Source organism: Vulpes lagopus, chromosome 7 (assembly GCF_018345385.1).
Source record: "Vulpes lagopus strain Blue_001 chromosome 7, ASM1834538v1, whole genome shotgun sequence".
Taxonomy (NCBI): Eukaryota; Metazoa; Chordata; class Mammalia; order Carnivora; family Canidae; genus Vulpes; species Vulpes lagopus.
In genome coordinates, this window is record NC_054830.1 from 5,581,131 (window position 1) to 5,605,838 (window position 24,708).

The following is a 24,708-nucleotide window of genomic DNA, read 5'->3' on the forward strand; positions in this document are numbered from 1 at the left end:
GGGAGAGGGGACCTCGACAGAGTGGGACAATGAGATCCCTCCCCCAAGGGAAAGAGAAGCTCGTGAGTTCACTAGACACAGCCAGAGGTCTGAGAATCCAAACCTTGAGGATTGGGATGACACCCCCACCCCCACCAGGTTCCTCTGTGAAGCCCTGCGATGGGCACCACCCTCGGGGATGAAACTTCTCCACCCCAGGCAGCCCCAAGACAGACTTTGATGGCGAGGATGAGATAAACAAGGCCCCCTTCTCTCTCAGAGCTTCTCCCCAAGTGGGGGCAGCAAGCACAGAGGTAAGCACGCAGATACCCCAAGAAACAACACCTGTGTCTGTGACAAGTGCTGTGCTTATAACTAAGCAGGGTCAAGTTGGAAACATGGGCCAGGTATCAATTTGGGCCATCTGAGATGGAAGAGTTTCTCCCTCTCCTCCCACACCCCTTCCTGCCTCTGGAGAAGCTCCTTGGGATCCATGCCCTGGGGGTGAGGGTGGGGGGTTACAGCTTTATGCTGGAGTGAGCATCCCTTTTTTTTTTTTTTTTTAAGATTTTATTTATTTATTTGAGAGAGAGCCCATGAGCATGACACAAGGCTCGATCCCAGGACCCCAGGATCATGACCTGGAACTGTGGGTGCTCAGATGATATAGAGGGGCTCCGGGGGCCCCTGACACAGGGTTAGACGCCTGAGTAGAATGGCTACGTCATGGGACACACATACTCACTATGCTTTCCAGTTGTTCTCCGAAAAGACTGTCTGCTTTACAGTCCTATTGGTAGCGCATGAGTTTTTCCACATTGATAATAAGCACACTTTTATAAAGATCATGGTAAAAAATAAATAAATAAATAAAAAATAAAAAATAAAAAGATCGTGGTAAAATACCACTAACATAGAACCTACCACTGTAACCACTGTTAAGTGTACAGGTCAGTGGCATTAAAAATAAATAAATAAATAAATCTAAAAAAAAAGCACCACCTTCCATCTCCGGAGCACTTTTCATTTTGCAAAACAGAGACTCTGTCCCCACGAAACACTAACTCCACCTCTCCGCCCCCAGCCCCTGGCTCCCACCATCTACTCTATGAATTTGATTCTTCTAGAAATCTCATAGGATTGGAATCGTACAGTATGTGTCCTTTTGTGTCTGGCTTATGTCACTGAGCACAATATCCTCAAGGCCCATCCACGTTGTAGCAGGTGTCAGGATGTCTTTCCTTTTTAACACAGAGAAATATTCCATTGTACGTCTGGACCACATTCTGTTCATCTATTCATCCGTCAGTGGATACTTGGGGTGCTTCCACGTTTTGGCCACTGTGGATGCTGTGGCTATGATCATGCATGTGCACATGTCTCTTGGAGCTTCTTTCTTTCTTTCTTTCTTCTTTCTTTCTTTCTCTTTCTTTCTTTCTCTCTCCCTTTCTTTCTCTCTCTCTCTCTCTCTCTCTCTCTGTCTTTCTTCCTGCTTTCAATTCTTTGGGGTGGGATTGCTCGATCATATGATAATTCTTTAATTGTTTAATTTTTGGAGGAACTGCCGTACTGTTTCCCACAGTGGATGCACCATTTTGTATTCCCACCAACAGTGCAGAAGGGTTCCAATTTCTTCACATCCTCACCAACACTTGTTACTTAACACCCAGCTTTTTAGGTTTTGTGAACGTGAGACAGTTATCTATTGCTGTTTAGTTACCCCCAGTCCTTGCAGCTGAAAACCACCAGCATTTATTGTCTCACACAATTTCTGAGGGTCAGGAATCTGAGAGTGGCTACAATGAGTGGTTCAACAGTCTCCTTCCGCCACTGGCCCCAGCTACCACTGATATGTTTTTTTGTTGCTGTAGATTAGCTTACATTTTCTGGTATGTTGTATAAATGGAATCAGGCAGTGCATGGTGTGTGTGTGTGTGTGTGTGTGTCTTGTTCAGGAGGATGTGTTTGAGATGAGTCCCTGTTTTGAGTGTCTTGGCAGTTTGTTGCTTTTTATTGCTGAGGAGTATTCCATTGTAGGGTCTACTTTGGTTTGTGTAATCCATCCCTGTTGATGGACATTTGGAACGTTCTTTTTTTTTTTTTTTTTTTTTTAAATTTTATTTATTTATGATAGTCATACAGAGAGAAAGAGAGAGAGGCAGAGACACAGGCAGAGGGAGAAGCAGGCTCCATGCGCCGGGAGCCTGATGTGGGATTCGATCCCGGGTCTCCAGGATCGCGCCCTGGGCCAAAGGCAGGCGCCAAACCGCTGCGCCACCCAGGGATCCCTGGAACGTTCTTAAAAGAGGGCAGAGTCCAGATCCCAGTGAAATGCAAGATGGGTTCAGAGTAGCCTTGAAGGGACCTTGCACTATAAAAGGTAGGAGGCAGGCATCTGGGTGGGTGGACATGACTCACTCTGAAGGGCACTGCTGGTGAGTGGGCAGGTGAGCAGCTGGGGGGACCAGGCTGCTGTCACGCGAGAAGGGGCTTACACAGGTGACACTCAGAAGACTTGAGGAGGAGGTGAGGGCTAGAATGATCCAAGCTGAAGGGCAGTGTCCTGAGGAAAGAGGAAGGGACACCCCTCCCAGGCTGGAGGGAGGGTTCCCTGAACCTCAGTTGTGAGCACAACTCCTGAGGTGAGAAAACCCAAACCCCTGCTTCCAGCCACACCTTAGTTAGGTCTATCCCCCCACCCATCATCCCTCCAGGACAGGTACAACCAGGTGCCAAGTGCCAGCCCTTCTTGTCCTGGGCATGGAAGCCCCCCAGTTCCAGATGGGTAGAAGGCGCTGGTTCTTTGGGATGGGGTAGGGGATGGTTAGGTCCAGAGAGAGGAGGAATCTGGGCAGAAAGTACTGTGTATGTGTAGGGTGGGCAGGGTTGGGGGCTGTAGTGGGTAGGTGGCCTAGCAATAAGCAGCGGTGCAGGACGGCACCTGGCATCCGTTGGCCAGTGCAAGGCAGCTGAGGATGGTGTCTCCACCTTCACACTTGCTCCTCCTCCATGCCACAGTCCCCTGTCTGGGCCCACCGCTGAGACCCCTGTAGGAGTTGGTAAAGTCACCAAAACGACAGGTCCCTTCCCCCGGCTGTGCTGGGCAGCCTCCGATAGGTTGGTCTCTGCTCCTCCGTGCTTCAGTTTGACACCTTTCCACCCCACCCCACGCCCAATCCTGTAACAGCACCCACGCCCCCAAGCTGGGCTCTGACAGGAAGCCTTTGCTGACTTGACTTTGGTTTTTCATTTTTCTTCTTCTTCGTCTTCTCTTATTTTTAGATTTTATTTTTTTTTTGCAAGAAAGAGAGAGAGAGAGAAAGCCAGGGCAGGGGGCAGAGGAAGAAGCAGGCTCTACGCTGTGCAGGGAGCCGGATGCCCGGCTGGATCCCAGAACCCCGAGATCGTGACCTGAGCGGAAGGCAGACGCTCGACCGACTCAACCACCCAGGCGACCGACTTCGCTTTTTCATGTGACATAGGAGGGTGCGGAGAGTGGGGGTGCTCTGCCCTGCAAAAGGCGGGGTCACCTCTCCCAGTTCGGTCTCCCCCTCCCCATCCTTCCTTTCTTCTTGTGTTCCCCAAATCCGAGTCCACTCCTAAATTCCCAAGGCTGCATTCTCTCTGTACTGAGCCCCCCAAGTAGGGGTTTTCTGAGGTCTGGGAAAAGCCTTGGATGTGAGAGGCGCGGAGGCCCCCCGAGGACCCAGCGGGGGCCCAGCCTCCGCTGTCGCGAAGGCGAGGACGGGGACCGGGGACCCCGAGGGCCGGATTGGTTGATTGGGCACGAGGCACGGTGGTCCCGCCCCCCGGTTGCCAGGGCGCAGCCTATCCTCGCCCAGGCGGGCCTCGGGCGCCAGGTGGTTGGGGTGGGGGCCTGCGCAGGTGTGTGTGCCGGGAGGAAGGCGCTGGGCCCCGTCGAGCCCCCCAGGGCTTCCAGCCCCGGAGCCCCGGAGCCTGGGAGTCTGGGGCCCTCTGGCTCACGGCGGAGCAGCCGCCCCTCCTCCCGCCGCGCTCTCCCCGCCGCCCCCGGCGCGCTCCCGCCCGCCGCCTCCCGGGTCTGGATCGAGCGCGCGCGCCCCCGTCTCCCAGTCCGCGGCCGAGGGGCGGGCCCGGCTCCCCGCGCCACCGCCCGCAGCCCCCTCCCCTCGCCCGCCCGCGGCCGGCGGCAGCCCCGGCGCTCCCGCGCGGCCCCACCCCAGGCGACCCAGCGTGGACCCGCGGGCGGCGGGAGCCCGAGGTGAGCGCGGCGCGAGCAGGTGGAGCGGGCGGCGCCGACCCGGGCCCGGCGGGGGGAGGGGGACGGGCCCCGGACGCGGCTCTTTGTCTCCCCGAAGCTCCACGGCGGGCCGCGGGGCCGCTCCTCCTCCCGGCAGGTGCCCGCATCCTCGGGGAGGGCGGCGAGGGAACCCGGGCGTGCGCTCCCGTCCCCCTCAGCTGGAGCCTGCGGCACCCCCCTGTTCCCGAGGCTGGGGTCGCCCAAGGGGTGAGGGGTAGGGGCGTGGGGCTCGGGTCCCGAAAGGCAGCGGAGGCGGGCGGGCTGGAGCCGGCAGGGCCTCAGCTGTGGAGGCAGGCGGTGGGGGTGGCGCTAGGGGACAACCCTGGGCAGCTGGGCGGGTGAGTGGGTGGGAGGCAAGTGGACCGAGGCCGAGGTTTGGGCGCCTGCGGGTGGGCAGCGAGGTGCCAGGACCCGGATCCCTGCAGGCAGCGCAGCAGTGCAGGGGCTGGGATGCTGATCCGTCTGTCTCCTCATCAGGTGCGGGATGGACAAGAGGGACAAGGGCAGGGCAGCGGCCGCCTCGCGGACCACGGCTCCTCGCCCTCCCGGCCTTCCGACCCCCAGGCCCCCAGGGTCTCCTCGACCCCCTCCCCCAGTAACCAGCGCGGCCCTCCGAGTTCTGGGAGCCGCGGGAGCTGCCGGGCGAGGGCCCCTGGCCGAGCGAGCAGGGGGTATCCGGGCACCCGCTCTCCCGGAGGCTGGTCCCCGAGGAGGACCAACGCGGAGCGCTGGGACAGGCCCCCGGAGTCCAGGTACCCCACCCTCTTTCCTCCATTCAGACCTCATCTTCCTGCCCCCCTTCTTTCTGAGGCTCCAGCCTCCCCTTCCTTTCTGGGGGCACCGCCTTAACTTGGTCTTCTCCCCGCAGCCCCCAGGCCCCCGGCTGCTGGGAGAGGGGAGCGGGCCCCTGCCAAGACCCCAGCCCCGGGCTCTATCTCTAGCCCGGGACGTGCCAGCGGGACCAGCAGGTAAAACGCCTCCCCAGTCCCTTTGGCAAGGGTTAGTGTCCCTATCTGCAAACTTAATTTTACGCATGAATTGGGGAGTGGGGGCATTTGCAGGTCACTGGGCGCACTTTGAGTGAAAGCTCTTATTGGTCTGCAGAGAGGGCATAAATGGGAAAATGTGGACTTGCGAGAAAACAAGCTCTGTCCTGAGGGTGGCCTCTCCCGTCCCTAGGCTAGGCTCTCTTGCACAGAAGGGGCCTCGGCCCCCAGCTGAGGAACCTGTGGCCAGAGGAAGAGCTCCAGAAACACCCAGAAGAAGCGCGCTGAGCGCCGGGGCACGGAGAGGTACGTGGCCTGGGGAGGAGGCCTGGGCATTGAAGGGGACCAGCTGGGAGTATCTGTGACCCTCTGGCCTTCTGCTTTGTCCCCAGACTCCTCCGGGCCCTCCCCAGGCGCCCCTTCCCCAGCCACTTCTCGTCGGTCCCGAGCTGCAGGTGCTGAAGTGGGTGTCGCTCGGGCAGCTCCGAGTGCCCGGCCGCGGCCTCCCACCGAGGCCCCCAAGAAATCCGTGAGCAGCCCCCAGCAGCATGGTCCCGCAGAACCGAGTCCCGCCACCAGGAGGCGACCCAGCGCCGGCGGAGGCCTCCAGAGGCCAACCTCGCGCCCCTCGGGCTCCAGCGCCACTCCCCAGTCCTCCCCCGCCCGCCCCGGGGCCTCGCCCCGCCCCGGGACCTCGCCAAGTGGGACACCCCAGGCTCTGGGGCATCCCTCGCAGCCCAAGTCGAAAGGGCTGCAGGCTCTGCGCCCTCCCCAGTCCACACCCGCGAGGAAAGGCGCAACCCCAGTGCAGGGCTTTTCTCCTCCTTTAGCCACACCCTCTCCTCCGGGTTTGACCCAAACCCCCCAACTGGCACCGCCTCCGCAAATCACAGGGACTCCCCTGCCTGGCACGCTCCCTCCCTCTCCACCGACCACGCCCCCTTCCCAGTCCCTAACCGGCCCTCTGGCCACACCCCTTCCACTAGCCCCTCCTCCCTCTGCTCCCCTCCCTCCGCAGGCCCTCCCCTCTCCGCCGGCCACGCCCCCTTCGCAAGCCCCACCCCCACCCCTGGGTGGCTCCTTTCAGGAGGCGTCCACCTCTCCCACGACCACTATTAAGGCTTCATTCTCTCCATCATTGTCACCCCCTCTGCAGAGCATGCCCCCAACCCAGGCTTCTCCAACTTTGCCCCCTCTTCTGGCTCGCTCCTCTCCCTTGGCCACACCTTCTTGGTCGGCTCCTGGACCGCCAGCCACGGCCCCTCTACCAGCCTCTTCTGCTCAAGCAACATGTCTGCTGACCCCACCCTCCCCCCAAGCCACAGCCCCTCTGCCGGGTCTTTCCACTTTGCCTGCTACCCCTCCACGGGCCAGTCCTTCCTTATCCCCGCCCTCTCTTCAGGCCACGCCCTGTACAGTGACCACGCCCCCCGCGCTGGACACTTCTCCGGCCGCATACGCTCCTCAAGCCTCTCCCTGTCCTCTGACCACCCTCTCTGTGCAGGGTCCTCCTCCCCTGTGCTCTCCATATCCCTTGGCCTCACCATCTCTGCAGCCTGCACCCTCTCTCCTGCCCGTGCCCCCTCCGCAGACCCCACCTCCTCTGGCCGCACACTGTCTGCAGGCCACGCCCTCTCCGCCCGGGCTCCCTACACAGGCCCCACCTTCTCTGGCCTCATCACCTCTGCGAGTCCCAACCTCTCCCCTAACCATGCCTCCCCAGCAAACTCCAGTTTCTCCTGCCACAGCCCCTCTGCCGGCCATTCCCTCTCAGAGCGTGCTCCCACCACCTCTGCAAACCCCTCTCTCTCCTGTTTCACTCCCTCTGCAGAACCTTTGCTCTCCCTTGGCCACGCCCCCTCCCCAGGCTCCACCTTCCCTGGCTTTGCCTCCTCTTCAGGCCCCTCCCTCTCCCCCTGCCTCACCGCCTCCGCGAGCCCCTCCCTCTCCCCTGGCCACATCCCCTCCTCGGGCCCCTCCCTCTCCCCTGGCCACACCCTCCCCGCGGGCCCCTCCCTCCCCCGTGGCCACACCCTCCCCGCGGGCCCCTCCCTCTCCCCTGGCCACATCCCCTCCTCGGGCCCCTCCCTCTCCCCTGGCCACACCCCCCCCGCGGGCCCCTCCCTCTCCCCTGGCCACACCCTCCCCGCGGGCCCCTCCCTCCCCCGTGGCCACACCCTCCCCGCGGGCCCCTCCCTCTCCCCTGGCCACACCCCCTCCACGGTCCCCTCCCTCTCCCCTGGCCACACCTTCCCCGCAGGCTCCACCTTCCCTGGCCTTGCCTCCTCTGCCCAGCTCTACTCTCCCCCTGCAGGCTCCTCCCTCCCCCGTGGCCACGCCCCCTCAGGCTCCACCTTCCCTGGCCTTGCCTCCTCTGCAGGCCCTGCCCTCTCCCCTGGCCACGCCCCCTCCCCAGGCTCCACCTTCCCTGGCCCTGCCCCCTCTGCAAGCCCCTCCCTCTCCCCCGGACTCCCCCCCTCTGCAAGCCCCACGCCGCCCCCCGACCCCAGGTCCGGATGCCCCCATCCCGGGCCCACGGCTGACCCTGGCGCTGGCCCCGGCTCCGCCGCCACCGCCCTCGCGCAGCCCGTCCAGCACGCTGAGCGGCCCGGATCTGGCGGGCCACAGCAGCAGCGCCACCAGCACGCCGGAGGAGCTGCGTGGCTACGACAGTGGGCCCGAGGGCGGCGCCGCGGCCTCTCCGCCCCCCGACGCGGAGCTCGCCGCCTGCCACCCGGCCTCCTGGAGCCGAGGTCCCGCTCCGCCGCTGGCCCCCCGCAGCACCCCAGGTAAGCAGCCCCTCGACCCCGCCGAGCTGTGGGAGGAGCGAGGTCCGGAGATGGCAGGGGCGGGTGGGAGGCGAGGCTTCCCAGCTTGGGGGGGGACGGGCCAGTCGGGTCTGGGGCGGAGCTGAGGGAAGGGGCGGGGCCTCGTGGCGGGAGCGGCGCTTCCTGTGGTTCGGCCCAGCCTGGCGTCTCTCCCCGCAGGAGCGCCGCTGCCTTGGCCTCCTGCCGCCGGGTCGGGCTCCGCTGACGGCCTCTGCACCATCTACGAGGCTGAGGGTCCCGAGTCGGCGACCCCCGCCCCGGGCGCGCTGGATCCGGAGCCCGGGCCCGGGGCGGGTAGTGGGAAGGTGGCGGCTGGAGTAGGGGCGGGGGCGACCTCGCGTGGAGCGAAGCCGGGGCGCCTGGGCGAGCTGCCGCTGGGGGCGCTGCAAGCAAGCGTCGTGCAGCACCTGCTGAGCCGGACCCTGCTGCTAGCTGCGGCCGAGGGTGCTGCAGGCGGCGGCGGCGGCCCAGGGGGCGCGGGGGCTGGCGGCGTCGCGGGGGGCGCCCGTACTGCGCTCAGCGACGCCGAACTGGGCCGCTGGGCTGAACTGTTGTCTCCCCTGGACGAGTCCCGCGCCAGCATCACCTCGGTCACCAGCTTCTCCCCGGACGACGTGGCTTCCCCGCAGGGTGACTGGACGGTGGTGGAGGTGGAGACCTTCCACTGAGCCAGACCCTAGCCCCGCCCACCACACCCCTTCCCCCCTTAGGACCCGCCCCCCGGTTCCGCCTCTCTGTCTTAGACTGCCCGCCTGCCCTCCTCCAGGCGTCTGGCTGGACCGAGCCCCCTGGAGGCTTAGATTTGGGGACCCCCCCTCGTCTCTGGCCAAGGTCTTCCCCTCGAGCCCCCCCCTTTGGCCTGGACGCGCTCCCTCCCCCCTCGAGCTCCGCCCCCTCCCCGGCCCGGGCCCCGCCCCGGGTCCTGTGTGTGGTCTACCGTGCGCTGCCCGAGTTTGCAATAAAGCCGGGACACTGCACCTGTGCGCCTTCGCGTCGCGGTCGCCGAGGGGTCCACCGCGGGGCGGCGGGAGGGCTGGGGCCAGCCGGCGCTCGCGGCTCTGGCTGAAGGCCTCTCGCACGCAACGCAGCGGTGCCTTTTCCTACTAAGGATAATGGGCGCGTGAGGCGGGGCTGGGGTGGGACCTGGTGCTGCCGAGTCCCCGCGGGCCGGCGCGGCGGCCCCACGCACGTGCGAGAACGTGGGCTTTTCCCTTTGTGACTTACGGCGGAAACGCCAGGCGCAGGAGCGGCCCAGTGGTATTGCGCGGCTCCGTGGATGAGTTGATGCGTGCCGGCCGGCGTGGTTGAACCACCGAGAAGTCTTCTACACTCCCCGAAGGGAGCCGGCACCTCTTGCGGGGAGGGGTGGAAACGAGTGGGAAGGGCTCGCTCAGGTCCAGGGCCGGGGCAGGGCGACCCTTCCTGCGGCCCCTCCTCACAGTGCGTGCCCCCCTTTCCCTGCACACCGGAGTGCGCAAGGGCCGGGCCGGGCCGCTGAGGACCTGAGGGCGATCTCGGCTCCCTCCTGCGCCCTCCCAACCCAGCCTGGGTTCAGTGCGCTTCGTTCACTGGGGGGGACTCCAGTGCAGAAGGTAGGTCTACAGTTGGGCCCAGGAAGACCTGGTGAAGGGTACAGGGTCCTCCAGCTGAGGCCCCACCAAGGATTCTGTGTGTGTGTGTGTGTCTCCCGAGGTTAGGTCCTCACATTGCTCCTCCCTCTCCATCCAGGTGGCCTCACCAAGCCCCTTTGTGCCTCCCAAGCCATGGGCCTCACCCCTCCCTCCATCTCGGGTTGCCCTCCTCAAGCCCCTCCAGCCAGGCATCCTCGCCTGTGCCCACAGCAGGGGACTTCAGCAAAGCCAGTCTGTCCTATTAGAATTCCTTGTCCTTCCTCTCCCCCCTGGGTCACCCTGACCCTGGACCCTTCTAGCCCCACCCTGGCCCTTCTCAAGTGTCTGCTGTCGAAAATGCAACCCCAGGGCCTTTCCTCCCTGAGGGTCTCCTGCTTCACAGTAAGAACGACCACAGGAGCCAGGTTGGAACTACAAACAGGGCAGGTAAAAGCACAGAGCGGCGGACCTCAGCCCTGTCTCTGCCCCTAGACCCAGACCCTGTAGTCCGCCCTATAACCTGGTTCCTGTCAGACCAAGTCCCGCCTGTCCTCACCCCCGATGTTAGCCTAGAGTCCGAGGAGAAAATCAACCTTCTCCGAGTGGGATGGTGCACCTACCCCTGGGGCCAATGTGTATGGAGTTGGGGTGGGGGGGGACTAGATCCTCTTTCTAGCTGGGCCCTGCAAGGAGCCAGGTGTCCTTGTTTTCAGATGCTAGGGGCTGAGTCCTGACCTGCTGGGCAGCCGGGGCATCCAGACCAGCCCCTGAGATGGAGGAGAGCAGAACCTTGGACATTTCCCCCAGGGCCCTGCCCCATTCTGGGGAACAGCTGGTGTAGAATTACCCTGTGGGAGCAGGACAGATAGCAACGGTTGGGGGTCTCAGTGTTAAAACTGTATGTTGGGAATGGTGTGGGGACACCTCAGTATGGGGTGATGGGTCAGTGCATGAGGCTTGGCCATCCTGGTGCGTAACCAGTGTCACACCTTGCTGCTTGGCAGGTGTTAGGCCATTGTGGGTGGGGGCACTTTGGGTAGACAAGGCAGGGTCTGGCCAGCATCTGCCTGAACCCAATTAAGATTCTCCCCCTGGGAAGCCCTCCTTTCTCCCTGCCACTGCCCCCCCTATTCTGCCTCAGCTCCATGAGGAACCCCACAAAGGTTTCCACCTCTGTGGGCCTCCTTCCCCCAGAAGAGCCCATACTCACTGTCCCTCCTGCCCAGCTGTTTGGGTTCCACCCTGGCCACCTGACTGACCCCCCAACACTGTGACCTGTCTGATGGTGCCCCCTCTGCCACCTGAGCCCTCCATGGCTCCCCAGTGCCCTCAGTTCAAAGCACAAATTCTGCCTCCTGAGAAGCCGATTCTCAGTCTGGCCACGTCCACTCTCTCTTGTTCCTTCTTCAATGGCATCATGTGCCTCCTGCTGACCTTGCTTTTTGCTTTTGCCTTTGGAGATGACTCCACCTTCCACCTCACCTTCCAGGAAGCCTTCCTTGATTCTTTTGGGCACTTACCCCACTAGTAGGCAGGCTCAGCCCGCAGCTCCACCCCATTGTTTGTCTCCACTACCCTGGGGACCCCTCAGGGCCAGGCACAGGGCAGAGCACCCCAAAGGCCTCGGGAAGTGTGTGCTGAATGAACAGCAACCAGATCGCATATCTTCCTGGAGCCCTGGGACCCCACATTCTCTGTGTCTCTCAGGGGAGGCACAAGCTAAATTGCCCAGGTGGAAAATCATGCCCCCCACCCAATACCTCCCCACTCTCACCTTCTCCAGAGCCACCCTTTTGAAAGTTGGCAACCAAAGGGTCCAGCTGTCAGTCTGACATCCGAAGTCCTCTGTGACCTGTCCCCCAAGACTGTCTCCCCCAAGCCCCAACATTTGTTCACATCAAACCAGCCAGTGCCCTTTTTCTCCCATGCTACCCCTTTCCCCCAACCTGGGCAGTCTCTTTGGTATCCCTGAGGGCCTGCTGGGCCCCCTACCTCTGATTTTCTTAGACTGTGGAAGCTCCCACAGGCAAGGACAATCTGTTCCCCCTTTGGGCTGCTTTTCGGGACAAGGACCTTGGGACTCAGAGCAGCTTGCAGTTCCCCCAGGCCTGTTGTACCCTTGGTCTGTGACTGTGTAAATACACTTTATTTTCCATCTTTCCCGCCTGGGCGACATGTGGAGTGTGAACAGGCAGTGTGCAAAATGGTGGTGGGCAGTGTGGGGGGCACATGGGAGAGCCCCTCCGATGCCCACCCTGGTCCCCAGGCTTTGTAACACTGAGGGGTGGGCGACCGGAAAGGGGTAACTGAGCATGGATCCCCACCCCAGGAAGCGCCAGGGAGATTGCTTTTGACGCTGCTCCAGGCTCCAGGAGCACCGACAGGGTCAGGCCCAAGGGTCACAAGGCCCTGGGGGCAAGGGGCTGGGGGCATCGTTGGACTTTGGCACCGTTCTCAGCTCTGCCTCTGCAGAGACCACGGGACCACCATGAGCAGCCGAGGGGAGGTAACTCCACTGGGAAGGCTCCTCCCCTGAGGCCTGGCCTTGGCCAGAGGGTGGGGCTGGGGACACAGGGAAGGGAGGGACAAGGAGGCTGGGGACCCCTTAGAGAGCAGGCTAGCTTGGGTGGGGGAGCCCCTCCATCATTGGCCAAGACAAGGTGATGGGAGTGTCTCACGAAGGAAGATGTAGGGCGCTGGGTAGAGGGGGTCTCTTCACTTCCTTGCAGCTGCTCTGGCCCCCAAGAAGCAGGGACAGACTGCCCAGGCCTGGGCCGGTTCCCGCTGTCCACTCACACCCCAGGTGGCCCTGCATACAGTAGGGGGGACTTTGGTTTCTGCTGCAGGGGCCATGATGCCTGCACCAGGCAGGAAAGCCCAGCCTGGCCATCTGTGCCCAGCCACCAAGGGTCCCCAGGGACATCGTGGGGGTGGTAACGTCTAGCCCAGAGCTGCCCCTTCTTCCTTAGGCCTCCTTTAGCTCCTGGGCCCTTCCCAGCAGGGCCACCCTTGTCCCAGAAGGGGGACTGCTGGGAGGAGGAGCTTTCTGCTCATCCAGTCCTGGGACCTCTGGGTCGTCCCCTGCCCTGGCTGTTAAGAGGGGCAGACCCTCCAGGGAACCTGGCCCGGAGGGGTACAGACCAAGATGGGTAAACACTGCTGGGGAGAGTGGGCCTGCCGGGGGACCCTGAGGATCCTCAGACCGCTGCCCTATCCTCTGCGCCCCGCTGCTCTGGGCCTAGCCCTCGGGTGGGCGGGACCGCGGAGGGCGTGGAGTTCATCTGGGGCAGCCACCTGCGGAGGAGCGAGCGGTGGCCCGTGGCCCCTGCCTCCGGCACGCCGGGCTCGGCCTCAGTTGTCCAGGCCCTGGCTATAGGGCGCGGCCAGCTCGTCGGCGTCGCTGTCTGAGCTGCCCTCGCTGTCCTTGGCCGGCCGCTCGAGACGGCGAAAGAAGCGCGCGTCGCGCGGCGACAGCGGGTAGAGCGCGTCCTGCAGCGCCGCGCCCACGCCCACGCCCACACCGAGCAGCTCCTCGTCCGACGACGGCAGCGAGTCCTCATCCAGGTGCCGCGCCAGGCCCAGCCCGTCGAAGGCAAGCGGGTCCTCGAAGGGCGGCGGGCCCTTCAACAGCCGCACCTGGGGCGGGGAACCGGCGCGCTGAAGGCGTGCGCCGCCGCCCCTCGGACGCGGACCCCGGCCGCCGGGCCGCTCCTCCCCGCCCGCTCTCCCTCGGGGAGGACACGGCGGGCCCTGCGCCCCTCCCGCGCCCCCCGGGGCGGCCCTGCGCTCACCTCGGCCTTCAGCTCCTCGATCTGGTCCTTGAGCTCGCGGATGTACTGCGACGAGTCCGAGTGGTTCAGTTGGCCCTGGATGCGGCCCTCCTCCCTCTGCGGGGCGGGCCAGGTCACGGGGGGTCAGGGCAGGGCCCGCCCCGGGGCCCGTCCCCCGCCCCGGCCCCGCCGCTCACCTGGATCTCCAGCTCGGCGATGCGCTGCCGCATCTCGGCCACCGCAGCCATGCTGTCCGCCTCCCGCAGGCGCACGGCCATCACCTCCTCCTTGCTCTGGGGGCAGAGGGGGCGAGGGCGGGTCAAGGGGCGCGGCGGGGCGAGGGCCGGGCCGGGGCGGCGGGCGGGGGCGCACCTTGCACTCGGCCTCGGCCTGCTTGCGGCGGCTTTCGCTGAGCTGCGTCTGCAACCCCTTGTTCTGCGCCGCCAGGTACTGCAGCTTCTCCTGCAGCGCCGCGCGCTCGGCCTCCACGCGGTTCAGTAGGTTGCGGTGGATGTGGTCCTGGGGGCGAGCGTGGCGGGGGAGGGGGGGCAGGGGTCACGGGCTAGCCACCGCCCCGGCCGCCGGCACCCCCACCCCACCTCACCCCAGAGAGGGCGCGGGCGCTCCGGCCCACCTGCGTCTCGAGTTCCACCACGCGCTGCCGCAGCTCGCGACCCTCGGCCAGAGCCTGGGCCTCGCGCAGACGGACACTCATCAGCTCGTCCTGCAGCTCGCCCAGGACCAACTTCCGGGGGGACTCCTTCCAGCGGCCCCCGCGGGACAGGTGGGCCTGGGGGCAGAGGCAGGCGGTCCGTCTTAGCCTCGAGGGTGGCCAGGGCCGCCTCAGTGTGCATCCGGGCTAGGGCCCTCACCTGCCAGGTGTCGGAGAGCTCCTGCAGCTGCAGCTTCAGCTCCCGCGCGGAGGCCACGGCCTCGCCCTCCCGCACCTTGAGTGCCTTCAGCTCCTCCTGCAGCCGGGCCACGTTGTTCTCATCGGGCAGTGAGCTGTTCCTCTGGGGGGAGGAGAGGTGGTCAGAGCCCCGCGGAGGCAGCCCTGGCTGCAGGATCAAGACACGCCCCCGACGGCGCAACAGTTCCTCTGAGCTCCACGGCGGGCAGCCCCGCCCAGAGAGGGTGCCCCGGGACCCCAGCATACACTGGGCAGGTGGCGGATGCAGAGCAGACCCCACCCATGTGGCCCTGGGGACAGATCCTCAGAAATTCTGCCTGCAAAATGGGTGTAAAGAAGGGCACCTGCTCTCACTAGACTGTCTCAGGGTGACCCCCTAATGCGAGTGTCCTCCTGAAATGTTACTGCTAATTACACCAGGCAGGCCGGGCAAGGTCAGGTGCTTCCCCACCTGGGGATCTGAGGTCTGTCCCCTGGGACCCATGATCAGACCTGGGACCCGCCTTAGCAGCAGCTGAGAGGGCTGCAGCTCCTTGTCCCTGCTCCTCACCCCCCCAGATCAGTCTAGGCAGCCCCTATCCCTGAAACAGGTGGAGGGCCAGCTTAGGCCGGGGCCCAGCGTTCCAAGGGCCCAGTGATGAAGGATTTGTGCTCCAGTCTCTTGGATCAAAATTCAGCTTGCTGCTGGAAGTCCCCACTGACCCCTAGGTTTGAGTCTAGGGGGTGGGGGTGAGGGTGAGGCTGGCAAGATCTCCTGGTGGACATTTCCCTCTGATGTGGAGGGAGGTGGGAGGGAAGCCCAGCTCTGGGCCGGCTGATGGGGACTGAGAAGCCCATGGATGGGGCAAAGACACCCCACCTGGAAGGACACCTCAAATAGTGCCAACTTGAGGGAGGCGGGGCCTGGCTCCTGCCTTGTGTGAATGGGTCCTGCTGCCCTCTGCTGGCTGGGCACCTCTCTTTCCAGTGGCTTTGTGGGAGCTGAGTCCATATGGAGTTAGGTGACAGCAGTTGAGAAGGGCCCAGGCAGTTTGGGGCCCCTTTCAGGGCAGCAGGCAGGAGAGGGTGGTGTCAGACCACCCCCTGGGTGGTATCGCCATGGGGGTGGGGAAGAGGAGAGCTTTGGCCTCCCTCCAACCTCCATCCTGGTGCCCAGGGCCTGTGGGAGACACAGACAGGTGGGACCGTCTGTCCATGAAGCCCATGAAAGCCACCGCACTGCTGGCCCTGGGCCTGATGCCCAAAGGCAGGCATGCCCCTTGAGGAGTTGATCTGCTTTGTGTGCCCTGACATGTGTGTACACCTCCGGGGCTTGGGAAGGTCTGGGGTGAGGGGCCAACTTCCCACAGGCCCAGAACCTTGTGTGGTGACCATGGGGGAGGAAGTGGGGAGCCAGTGGGTTAGGGAAGTTCCCCAGGTTCCTCGGGGACTGCCAGGGCGGAGGTGGGGGATGGAGGGCTGGCGTCTGACAACCCCTGCTGGTTGGCCTGGTCACCTCTTCTTGACAGGGCCTGGTCACATGCTTCCCAAAGTGCACCCAGTACCTTCACTTCCCCTTCTCTGTGGTTCCCTGAACACCTGCCCGCTTGCCCGCCCAGTCGCACCTTCTCCATGTCTAGAACCTTGTCCTGCATCTCCCGAAGGGCCCCCAGCGTCTCGGTCTCCCGCAGCCTCGACTGCTCCAGCTCAGTCTCCAGGTGGGCCACAAAGTCCTCAGTGAGGCGCGGGTTGTCCTGGGGGCAGGCAGAGGGCTGTGTTGGGCCCCAGGCTGCAGCTGGAGGGCAGAAAGCCTTCCTGCCAGCTGGCTGTAGGCCCAGGCCTTGGCACCCCTGCCTCCTCAAAGCCACTGGGCTGGCAGAGGGGCTCAGGCTGTGGGTAGAGATGGGGTGGGGGTGAGCAGAAACCCTGGATTCCCATCCTGTGCCTTCTGCCCATGTGGAGAGAAAGCTGAACACCATCATGGGGGTTCTGATGCTCTGTGCCTAGGGGTGTAGCTGTCCTGGCTTAGCCTCTTTCCTGGGAAAGCCACAAGGAGGGGACCTTCTGAAGGGGTCTTTCCATGGCCTCAGGCTGCCTTGAGGGATGCCAGTGGCTAGTTCTCAGGATTGTTGGGGGTGGGGGTGGAGGAGGGGTTCTCCAGTCACCCTTCCTGCTCTGTGGTCAGTGCCTAACCATAAAGGGAGCGTGGGTGCAGGGTGGGGCTCAGGGCTATGGGACTCCCGCCCCTCTTTCTCCACCTTCCTCCTCTCATCGCTCCCCCATTTCAAAGCAGGAAGAGATGGAGAAAGAGTTTGCTGGGATCACTCTTGCACAGTACTCACAAGGCTTCTCACAGGTACCCCACTTGAGGGTCTGGGGGGTGGATAGATGGGGCCCAAGCTCAACAATGAAGACCTGGCTGTGGGTGAGGGAAGCCCCTAAAGGCTGGAGCTTGGGGGTAGCAGGTAAATGTCTCCCTGGCCTGAAAGATGGCATCATGCCAAGGTTGGGATGAGCCCAGCCTTGGTTTCCCCATCGGCCATGCTGCCGCCAGGGCTACAGTGCTGCTGGCAGGTCGTCAGATAAGGAAGGTGGCCTGGGTATAGCTGAAGGAAAATCCTAAAAGCTACCTCCTGGAGAAGCAGACTCTTCACAGTGCTCTCTGGCCCAAGGGCCTTCCCACCACAGATTCGGAGTTCATGACTCCACAACAGAACTCGGGCTGCCCCCTCACCCCCCCTGCCAGCTCAGAGTGGTGGGCACAGACCAGACCCTCTCCCGAGGGCAAAGTGCTGGGCTCTGGAGCAGGGAACCCCCTCCTCCGTCTCTCATCCTAGCCCCCAACTGCCTGGCTGGGCCCTGGGGGAAGCCTGACAGCCCTTCTGATCTTGGGGACCCTACAGGGCTCCCGTAAGAAATCAGAGCCACATCAGCTGAGGGAGAGGGCCCTGCAAGTGAAGCCAAGGTCCCAGGCTGCCTTGTTCTCAGTGTGGCAGGCCAGACCCCTCATCGCCTGGTGAGAAATGGAAACCATGGGATTCCCCAACTTGGGTGTGGGGCTGGGGGAGAATCTGTACTCCCTCTGGGTTTCTCCTCCCTTACTCCCCTCCCCATGTCACCTGGGGTAGGTGGGGAGCTGTGGTGTGGGGCACAGCCCCGCCCACCTGGCCTGGTACCTGCTGCTCCTGGAGCTGCCTGATGGTGCTCTGGGCCTTCTGCAGGTCCTCGGCTGCGGAGCTACACTGCTGCCGCACCACTGCCAGCTCCCGCTTGATGACATAGTTCTCCTCGGCCTCCTGTGCCCGCGTCACCTGCCCCTGGGCATAGTGAGGACAGGAGGCTGTGACCCTCTGGGCCCTGCCTCCGGCCCACCTCGAGGGGGGGAAGCCCCGAGAGGGCCAATGTGGGATGGGAGAGGGGTGAGGCTGCCCGCACTCAGAGCCTGGGATGGGGCGCCCCACCGGGTCTGGGCACGTGGGTGGGGGCAGGCAGGAACTGGACACGGGGAGGAGCCTGAAGGAACAGACCTGCCCCAAGCCCAGGCTTCAGTGGGACTTAAACAGAGAATGGGGTTGTGACAGCTCCTTCCCCTGCCAGCTCCTGGCTCTCAGCCCCTGTCCCAGGTGAGGAGAAACAACCCTTATTTAGGGTCAAGGCACAGCAGACACCGGGCTCCGCTGGAGAGGTGGGGGGTCTGGAGGCCACGAAGGCCCAGGGACTCAGGACTGGCCTATCAGGGCAGGTTTGGGAGGTGGAGCACAGCTCTCCCAGAACCTTCTCTAGTCCTGAATCCTGGGGCCTCCATCTACCCGGGCTGAGACCCTCCAGCCCCATCTCAACCCACCCAATTCGGGTCCCCCCATTCCAGGCTCGGAGCCACCAGGTGGCGAGCAGAAGCTTCCAGATAAAGCCATTCAGATGAGGCAGCAGCAGAAGCAGGTGAGAGAAGATGGCAGGCCTTGCAGGTAGGAGCAGAAAGGAGCGTGAGGGGCCAGAAGGGGTGGTGTGTGTGTGTGTGTGTGTGTGTGTGTGTGGTAGGGAGGCTCAGCGCAGTGCACACACCAGGGCCTATGGCTGATATAGCCTCAGGGTCCCCACCTGTGTCCCCCAGAGGGAGGAAACTTTCTGTCCACATGCGTGGACAAACATTCACACTTACCCACACACACCATGCTTTCACACGTACACCCCTCTCCACCCCCCCCACCCCCCCGCCCAGGGAAACTTGTGTCTCCCCTGAGAAGCAGTCCCCAGCCACCCCCATGCATGGTGCCAGGCCTGCCCCCTTCTGCCCCCAGGATGGCAGCGGCCAAGAAAGAGGCGGGTCCTGGCTGTCGTGTGCAGGGACCAGGAGGGACACGGGAGAGGGGATGAAAAGCTACAGTACCTGGATTAACCTATCAGCCAGAGCAGCGCTCTCCTACCCGGCGGAGGGGTTCCGAGCGACAGGGGGAGGAGGCAGAGCGGAAGGCGCAGGGACAGGAGAGGGGGAGAGACAGACAAGAACCACTTGTCACTAACGCAGTGGACTATCTCTAGAAGCAGGGGAGAGAGGAGTGAGACCAGAGAACCAAAGAACCAGCAGGAGAAGGACCCGGAGGAAGAGCAAAGCCAGAGCTAGCTCCGTCCTGGAGAGGGATCTGTGTGCGGGTGGGGAGTGGGGTGCCCGCAGTGCCCCCTCCAGGGCCCGGCACACTCAGCACGGGTGTGAGGAGGTGCCATCCCCGGGGCTGAGGGATGGGGTGGCAGCGCCGGGCCAGGTGGAAGTATCCTAACTTGGAATCTGAGTAAGCATCGAGGCTTTGGCACAAGGGCAGCACAGTTGTGCACATGACTATTCCCTGGGGGCAGTGGGGGGCCAAGGGAGAGTGGGAGAAGAGTGGGAAGTGCCCCCCCCCCCGCTTTTACTCATCTCTAAAAACAGGTTGGGGGCCAGGGTCAAGGTTGTGGCACCCCATCACGGCGCTGGTGGCAAGGCGCCCTTCTACTTTTCCTCTTCGTTTGAGGGTGAGGCCTCCAAGTTACAGGGTTGGGAGCCTGTGGCTTAATTCGGGGTACCTCAGTCAAAGCAGCAGTTCTGCCTCCGTGCCCCCGATGCAGGCAGCCCAGGAGGGACCCGTGTTTGCTGTTAACTGCGTTATAATTTCACACCCAACCCGAAGCAACGCTGCCCTATGACCCCTGGTAATATGGCATCCCAAATCTCAGTGGGGCTCATGGTGGGGCCCCATGGGATTTACACCATACGCCTCAGGGCCCGCTGTTTCAGGGTGGGCAAGGGGCTGGCTGGCCCTCTGGCTGCTGGGTCCTGCCGGGGGCCTGGAGGAGTTGGTGCCACAGGCTGGTGGCCACGCTCCTCACCTTCTCCAGGGTCTCGATCCGTTGTTTCAGGAGCCGGTTCTCTGTCCGAAGCCTCTATGTGGGGAGAGGGTGGGGGAGTGTGTCAGAACCCCAGTCCCAGCCCCATACACACAGAGGTCTGTCCCCTTAAGGGCCAGGCTGCCTCCAGGCAAGATGGAGCTATCATCGAATGTTCTGGGTCAGTGATCCCAGAAAACAGTCTGGGTCAATTCCTGCTCAGCAGGGCCCATTAGTTTTTTGTTTTTTTGTTGACAAAACTTAGTTCACTTAAAATAATGTGATCACCTTCACGGATATGCACTGCGCGTCAGGGGTCAGCAGTCGGCACCCTTGCCTTCCTGGGGAGTCGGCTTGGGCCTGTCAGAGGCCAATAGGACACCGACCCCGAGGGCTGGCCTTCCTCTCGGCCTGTTCCCACCCCTCACTGCTTTGCTTGCAGTCCAGGGCAGGGGGGTCTTGCTGAACGCACGTGCTTTCTTCAGCTGGACAGCTGTATATCTGCGACCCGCTGAAAGACACCTGTACTCAGAAGCTGTCACTTCCCTCCAGCTGGGGTTCTGGAGGCAGCTTGTTTTGCTTTTTACCTTCTCTCCTGCGCCGATGATGGATTTGGGTTGGATATTTGTGGGTTTAAGTTCCCCGTGGCCTTTGAGAAGCAGGTGAGGTTTATATACAGCTTGCATCTTAGTCTCTACCTAGGCACCCATTAAGAAGTAGGTACAGGGGACGCCTGGGTGGCTCAGCCCTTAAGTGCCTGCCTTCAGCCCAGGGCGTGATCCTGGAGTCCTGGGATTGAGTCCCACACCAGGCTCCCTCCATGGAGCCTGCTTCTCCCTCTGCCTGTGTTTCTGCTTCTCTCACTGTCTCTCATGAATAAGTAAATTAAAAAAAAAAAAAAAAGGAGGTACAAATAATTAGATCCTAAGTGTGTGCTGAATGAACACCAACCAGATCCTGCATTCTCCTGAAACCCCAAGACCTCACCCATTACTAGTGAGGACCCTGCCTCCCTTGGGATCACAAAGAACATTGTTTCTGATTTCCTCCAGGGAGAAGGTGATGGAAACACCCAGAACACTTGCAGGACACAGGTGTGATTGATAGTCATTCACTGATGTCATGCGTGGGGAAACTGAGTCGGGGGGGGCCAGTGTCTTGTCTGAGCCCCCCCAGTTGGCCTGGGTTAGAGCTCTTTCAGGGCCAAGTCTCACATCTGGAATCGGAGTCCAGATCCTCACCCATGCCCCCTGGATTGCTCAGCCCTATCTCTGGCCTCCATCAAGCATGGAGATCCTTGAGGAGTTGGATGTGCCCAACTAACAACGCCCCTCCCTCCTGCTTTCTCCAAAGGGAAACTGAGACCAGGAATGAGCAGAGAACTATGGGGTCTGGGTATACATCAGGTTGGGTGTTTTTTGTTTTTGTTTTTGTTTTTTTTTCTGTTTTTTTGAGGCTTTGCCATCCAGCTACATGGCCTGTCTAGGAGAGACTGCCCCGCCCGGGACTAGCTAATTCCTAGAGACAGCAAACAACCTGTGGGCTAGGGCGCCTTTCACATGTAAACCAGCCCACCCAGAGCCCACACCCACCCACCTTGCCTATCCCGTGCACAGCCAAGCCCAAGGTTCTCCCTGCCCTAAAGCACAACTAGGGACCCACCCTGTCACCTGCAGCTCCCTGAAATTATTCAGAGGAACCAATCCTAAACTCAAACTCAGACTACCCTACCTTGCCCATTCCTTCCTACACTGGCCCACGCTCTCCCCCTCTTGCCCTCTGCCTCCTGACCCACCCTAGTGCTTCCCCGTGTGGCCACGCATGGTGGGGCATGCAACCTCCTTTTGGGAACTGTAATAAACTCTTCTTTCAGAGGCACTCTCTGGGTTGTCTCCGTGTCTGTCACTTTACCACACCTGATTAAAACAAGTTCCACGGGATCCCTGGGTGGCTCAGTGGTTTAGAGTCTGCCTTTGGCCCAGGGCATGATCACGGAGTCCCGGGATCGAGTCCTGCATTGGGCTCCCTGCACAGAGCCTGCTTCTGCCTCTCTCTCTCTGTCTCTCATGGATAAATAAATCTTTAAAACAAAAACAAAAAACCCCCAACAAATTCCAGGTACATTTTGAAACAGGCTAGAATCAAAAGAGCAAAGGGCAGGGCCATGCCTGGATCCTTTAAGGCCTGTGGGCTCTTAGGCTCCTCTCTGGGGAAGTTTCCAGGCAGGGCATGTAGTCTGAGTGTCTGCTGGGCCCTCATGGTTACCAGATGGGTGCAGGCCCATGACTATGCATGAGCTAGACAGGCACACATTTGGACCGGTGCATCAGTCAAGCTACTGTTCTGAGAAAGGGGGACACTTGCAAACTCAGGACACAAAACTACTTCTGGAAAACCTCCGAACAGGACCAGGACACTGATGCCCTCTTTCTCCTTCAGGTAGGGGTGGCAGGTGACCTGGATTATAATCTAGATTCTGCTTCTACCTTTCTAAAGGAGGTGGAGACGTTGATGGTGGTGATGGCAACAAAATTAAACAAATAATAATAACTTGGGACACCTGGGTGGCACAGCGGTTTAGTGCCTGCCTTCGGCCCAGGGCGTGATCCTGGAGTCCCGGGATTGAGTCTCACATCGGGTCCCGGGATGGAGCCTGCTTCTTCCTCTGTCTGTGTCTCTGCCTCTCTCTCTCTCTGTGTCTCTCATGAATAAATAAATAAAAATCTTAAAAAAAAAATAATTTGGGGGATCCCTGGGTGGCTCAGCAGATTAGCACCTGCCTTTGGCCCAGGGCATGATCCTGGAGTCCTGGGATCAAGTCCCACATCCGGCTCCCAGCATGGAGCCTGCTTCTCTCTGCCTCTCTTTCTCTCTGTGTCTATCATGAATAAATAAAATAAAATCTTAAAAAAAATAATTTGAACAGCACAGCAAATGCTCTCCCCATTTTGCAGAAGAGGCTTGAGGCACCCCTGGCTTGTAGGGTTCTCCTCCCACTCACAGCACGGGCCTGGGAAGATGTGACACGGCGCACTGCCATCTTCCCTCAGTAGGCACTGTCCCTCTGACCCACGTTGGCTTGGGAAGAGGAGAACTGTAACTCATGGAGCACTTGACAGGCTACCGTGCGCTCTGGGAGATGCAGGCACACCAGAAATCACTACGTTTCTGCCGTCAGATCTGAAAATATGGAGAACTGTACTTTGTGGAGCTATCACTGCCTTTGGGGCCTGGACAGGCCACTTCTAGATCTACAGCCTGACTCAGCCAATGATGACTGAGGAAGCAGCTTTGAAAAAAAACAAAACAAAGCAACAAAAACTGGGCCGAGGGGAGGGAATGAAAAATGTGGTGGAGAGTTCTTAAACCCTGGGCAGTTTTAGAGAATCTCAGGCCTAGCATTTCAAATCTTACATGGCATAAACATTTGTCTGGTACTGGGCTGGAATAAAGTCATAAAGTAAAAAAAAAAAAAAAAAAAGCTCAGAGAGGTGAATCCACCTTCCTGGGTCACATGGCTGATCCACTGTAGAGCCGGCATTTGAATCCTGGTCTGTGGGACTCTAGTCCCAGCCACTGGGGGACTCTGTCCCTGAAGAGGATAGAGCCAGGTGGGTCAGGGCTCATGTTTGTGTTTGTCACTCTCACTGGACTGGGAAGTGGGGGATCACTGCTGGGTCCCTCTGCTGGGACTCTGGTATACAGTAGGTGCTCAATATATGCTGCTTGTGTGAATAACTAAGATCACATGTGGAAGGATGAAAGCAGAAGGAAGAGGGAGGAGAGTTTAGGTTGGAGGGGCTACAGTGGGTGCTGTACTCTGTCCAGGTGCCTGGCTCCTACCTGCCCCTGACCTCAGGGGCTCCGCCCATTGAGGGCAGCCTTCCTGAGATCCCTTCTGCCCGTCATGCCTGCTGCTGCTTAGCCTTTTGCACTGACTCCCCGGGCCTGGAGCAATCTTCCTGGGTCAGCTCCACCTCTCTCCTCCACATTTTTATCCAGAGTATTTTCTGCAGCTCATATGCTGTATCTATGGGTTCCCCAACTGTCTCTCCATTATAACTGGGGGGCTGCATGAGGGCAGGGACCTATCCACCTTATTTGTCACTGTAGCACTGGGGTGGGCCCTTGTTCACACACTGGCCTACTTGGTGAATAAAGGGACAGGTGGATGGAGGGACAACACTTCAGATTCTAAGGACAGGCTGGTATGTGGCTTGGGCAAGGCTGTACTCCCAAGGGCATCCGGTCCTTGTCCCCTACCTCCCTGAGGACTCACTTTGATCTCAATCTGCTCCTCCATCTCCTTGCTCTTCATGGCTGCATACTCCTTCTCCAGCCTGCAGAGGGGAGGGCCAATGTGGTCACTGTCCCACTCTTGGGGACCCCTTTCTGCCAGCACCCTGCCCACCTGGTACTGACCTCTTCATCTTCTTGGGGTTGTACTTGACCTGGTAAGCCTTGAGGATCAGCTTGTCCGGGCAGCTGTCGAACTGGTGGGGGATCACCCTCTGGAAGTACTGTGGGGGCACAGGTGGTCCCTGACCCACAGGCCCTGACTCGGGGGTCCACCAGAGCCCCTCTTTACCCTGCTTCTCTGCAGGAGGAGCCAGTCTGCCAGGGGCATCACCATGTCCCAGCTCAGGGTCCAGCCCTCTGTGGGTGCTCTGTCAGTGTGTGTGGAGCAAGTAGGTGCGAGAAGTGGGGCTGGGGCTGTGGCTGTGGTGGGAAGCAGCACCCGCAGCCAGGACTTCAGTCTGCAGGGGAAAAGCAGGGCTTTGGAAGCTCCTGCAGGCAGAAGCTGGGTGGTGGTGGAGTCTGAGCACAGGGACTTTTGCGGAAGGGGGTGGCATGTCACTGCCCCAGGGCAGTGAGAAGAGGCTGAAGAAAGTGAGGAATCAGGACAGTGGGAGCAACGTGGAGGAAAGACCCCTCGGTGGTCTGCCTGTACCCCTGGGGCCCCAGAAGCCCCGGCAAAGGGTTAAGCACTAGCCCTGACGGAGGACACA

At 61.3% G+C, this 24,708-nt stretch overlaps 2 protein-coding genes across 4 annotated transcripts in view; one reads left to right on the forward strand and one right to left on the reverse strand.

The window, feature by feature from the left end:
- The first annotated feature begins 3,332 nt into the window (after nucleotides 1-3,332).
- Nucleotides 3,333-9,049, forward strand: PRR36 (proline rich 36). Of its 2 annotated transcripts, none has more exons than XM_041760582.1 (6): nucleotides 3,333-4,219; nucleotides 4,736-5,010; nucleotides 5,127-5,226; nucleotides 5,438-5,550; nucleotides 5,637-8,033; nucleotides 8,232-9,049. In XM_041760582.1, exons 2-6 carry the CDS (start codon nucleotides 4,743-4,745, stop codon nucleotides 8,738-8,740), a joined length of 3,387 nt encoding a protein of 1,128 aa, XP_041616516.1. In that variant the 5' UTR covers nucleotides 3,333-4,219; nucleotides 4,736-4,742; the 3' UTR covers nucleotides 8,741-9,049. The 2 variants fall into 2 exon arrangements, with proteins under 2 accessions (XP_041616516.1, XP_041616517.1); XM_041760583.1 differs by lacking the exon at nucleotides 3,333-4,219 and adding an exon at nucleotides 4,268-4,465.
- A 2,760-nt stretch (nucleotides 9,050-11,809) lies between these two features.
- Nucleotides 11,810-24,708, reverse strand: part of EVI5L (ecotropic viral integration site 5 like) — a 30,049-nt gene continuing 17,150 nt past the window's right edge. The window contains exons 9-20 of one of the 2 annotated variants that reach the window (XM_041763967.1): nucleotides 24,122-24,219; nucleotides 23,979-24,039; nucleotides 19,703-19,756; nucleotides 18,729-18,761; nucleotides 17,518-17,658; nucleotides 15,967-16,095; nucleotides 14,325-14,465; nucleotides 14,087-14,242; nucleotides 13,825-13,971; nucleotides 13,650-13,745; nucleotides 13,474-13,569; nucleotides 11,810-13,318 (exon numbers count right to left, since the gene is read on the reverse strand). In XM_041763967.1, the coding sequence (XP_041619901.1) occupies nucleotides 13,034-13,318; nucleotides 13,474-13,569; nucleotides 13,650-13,745; nucleotides 13,825-13,971; nucleotides 14,087-14,242; nucleotides 14,325-14,465; nucleotides 15,967-16,095; nucleotides 17,518-17,658; nucleotides 18,729-18,761; nucleotides 19,703-19,756; nucleotides 23,979-24,039; nucleotides 24,122-24,219 (1,437 nt within the window). In that variant the 3' untranslated portion in view covers nucleotides 11,810-13,033. The remainder of the gene's footprint in view (nucleotides 13,319-13,473; nucleotides 13,570-13,649; nucleotides 13,746-13,824; nucleotides 13,972-14,086; nucleotides 14,243-14,324; nucleotides 14,466-15,966; nucleotides 16,096-17,517; nucleotides 17,659-18,728; nucleotides 18,762-19,702; nucleotides 19,757-23,978; nucleotides 24,040-24,121; nucleotides 24,220-24,708) is intronic. The other variant, XM_041763968.1, reaches the window with a different exon arrangement.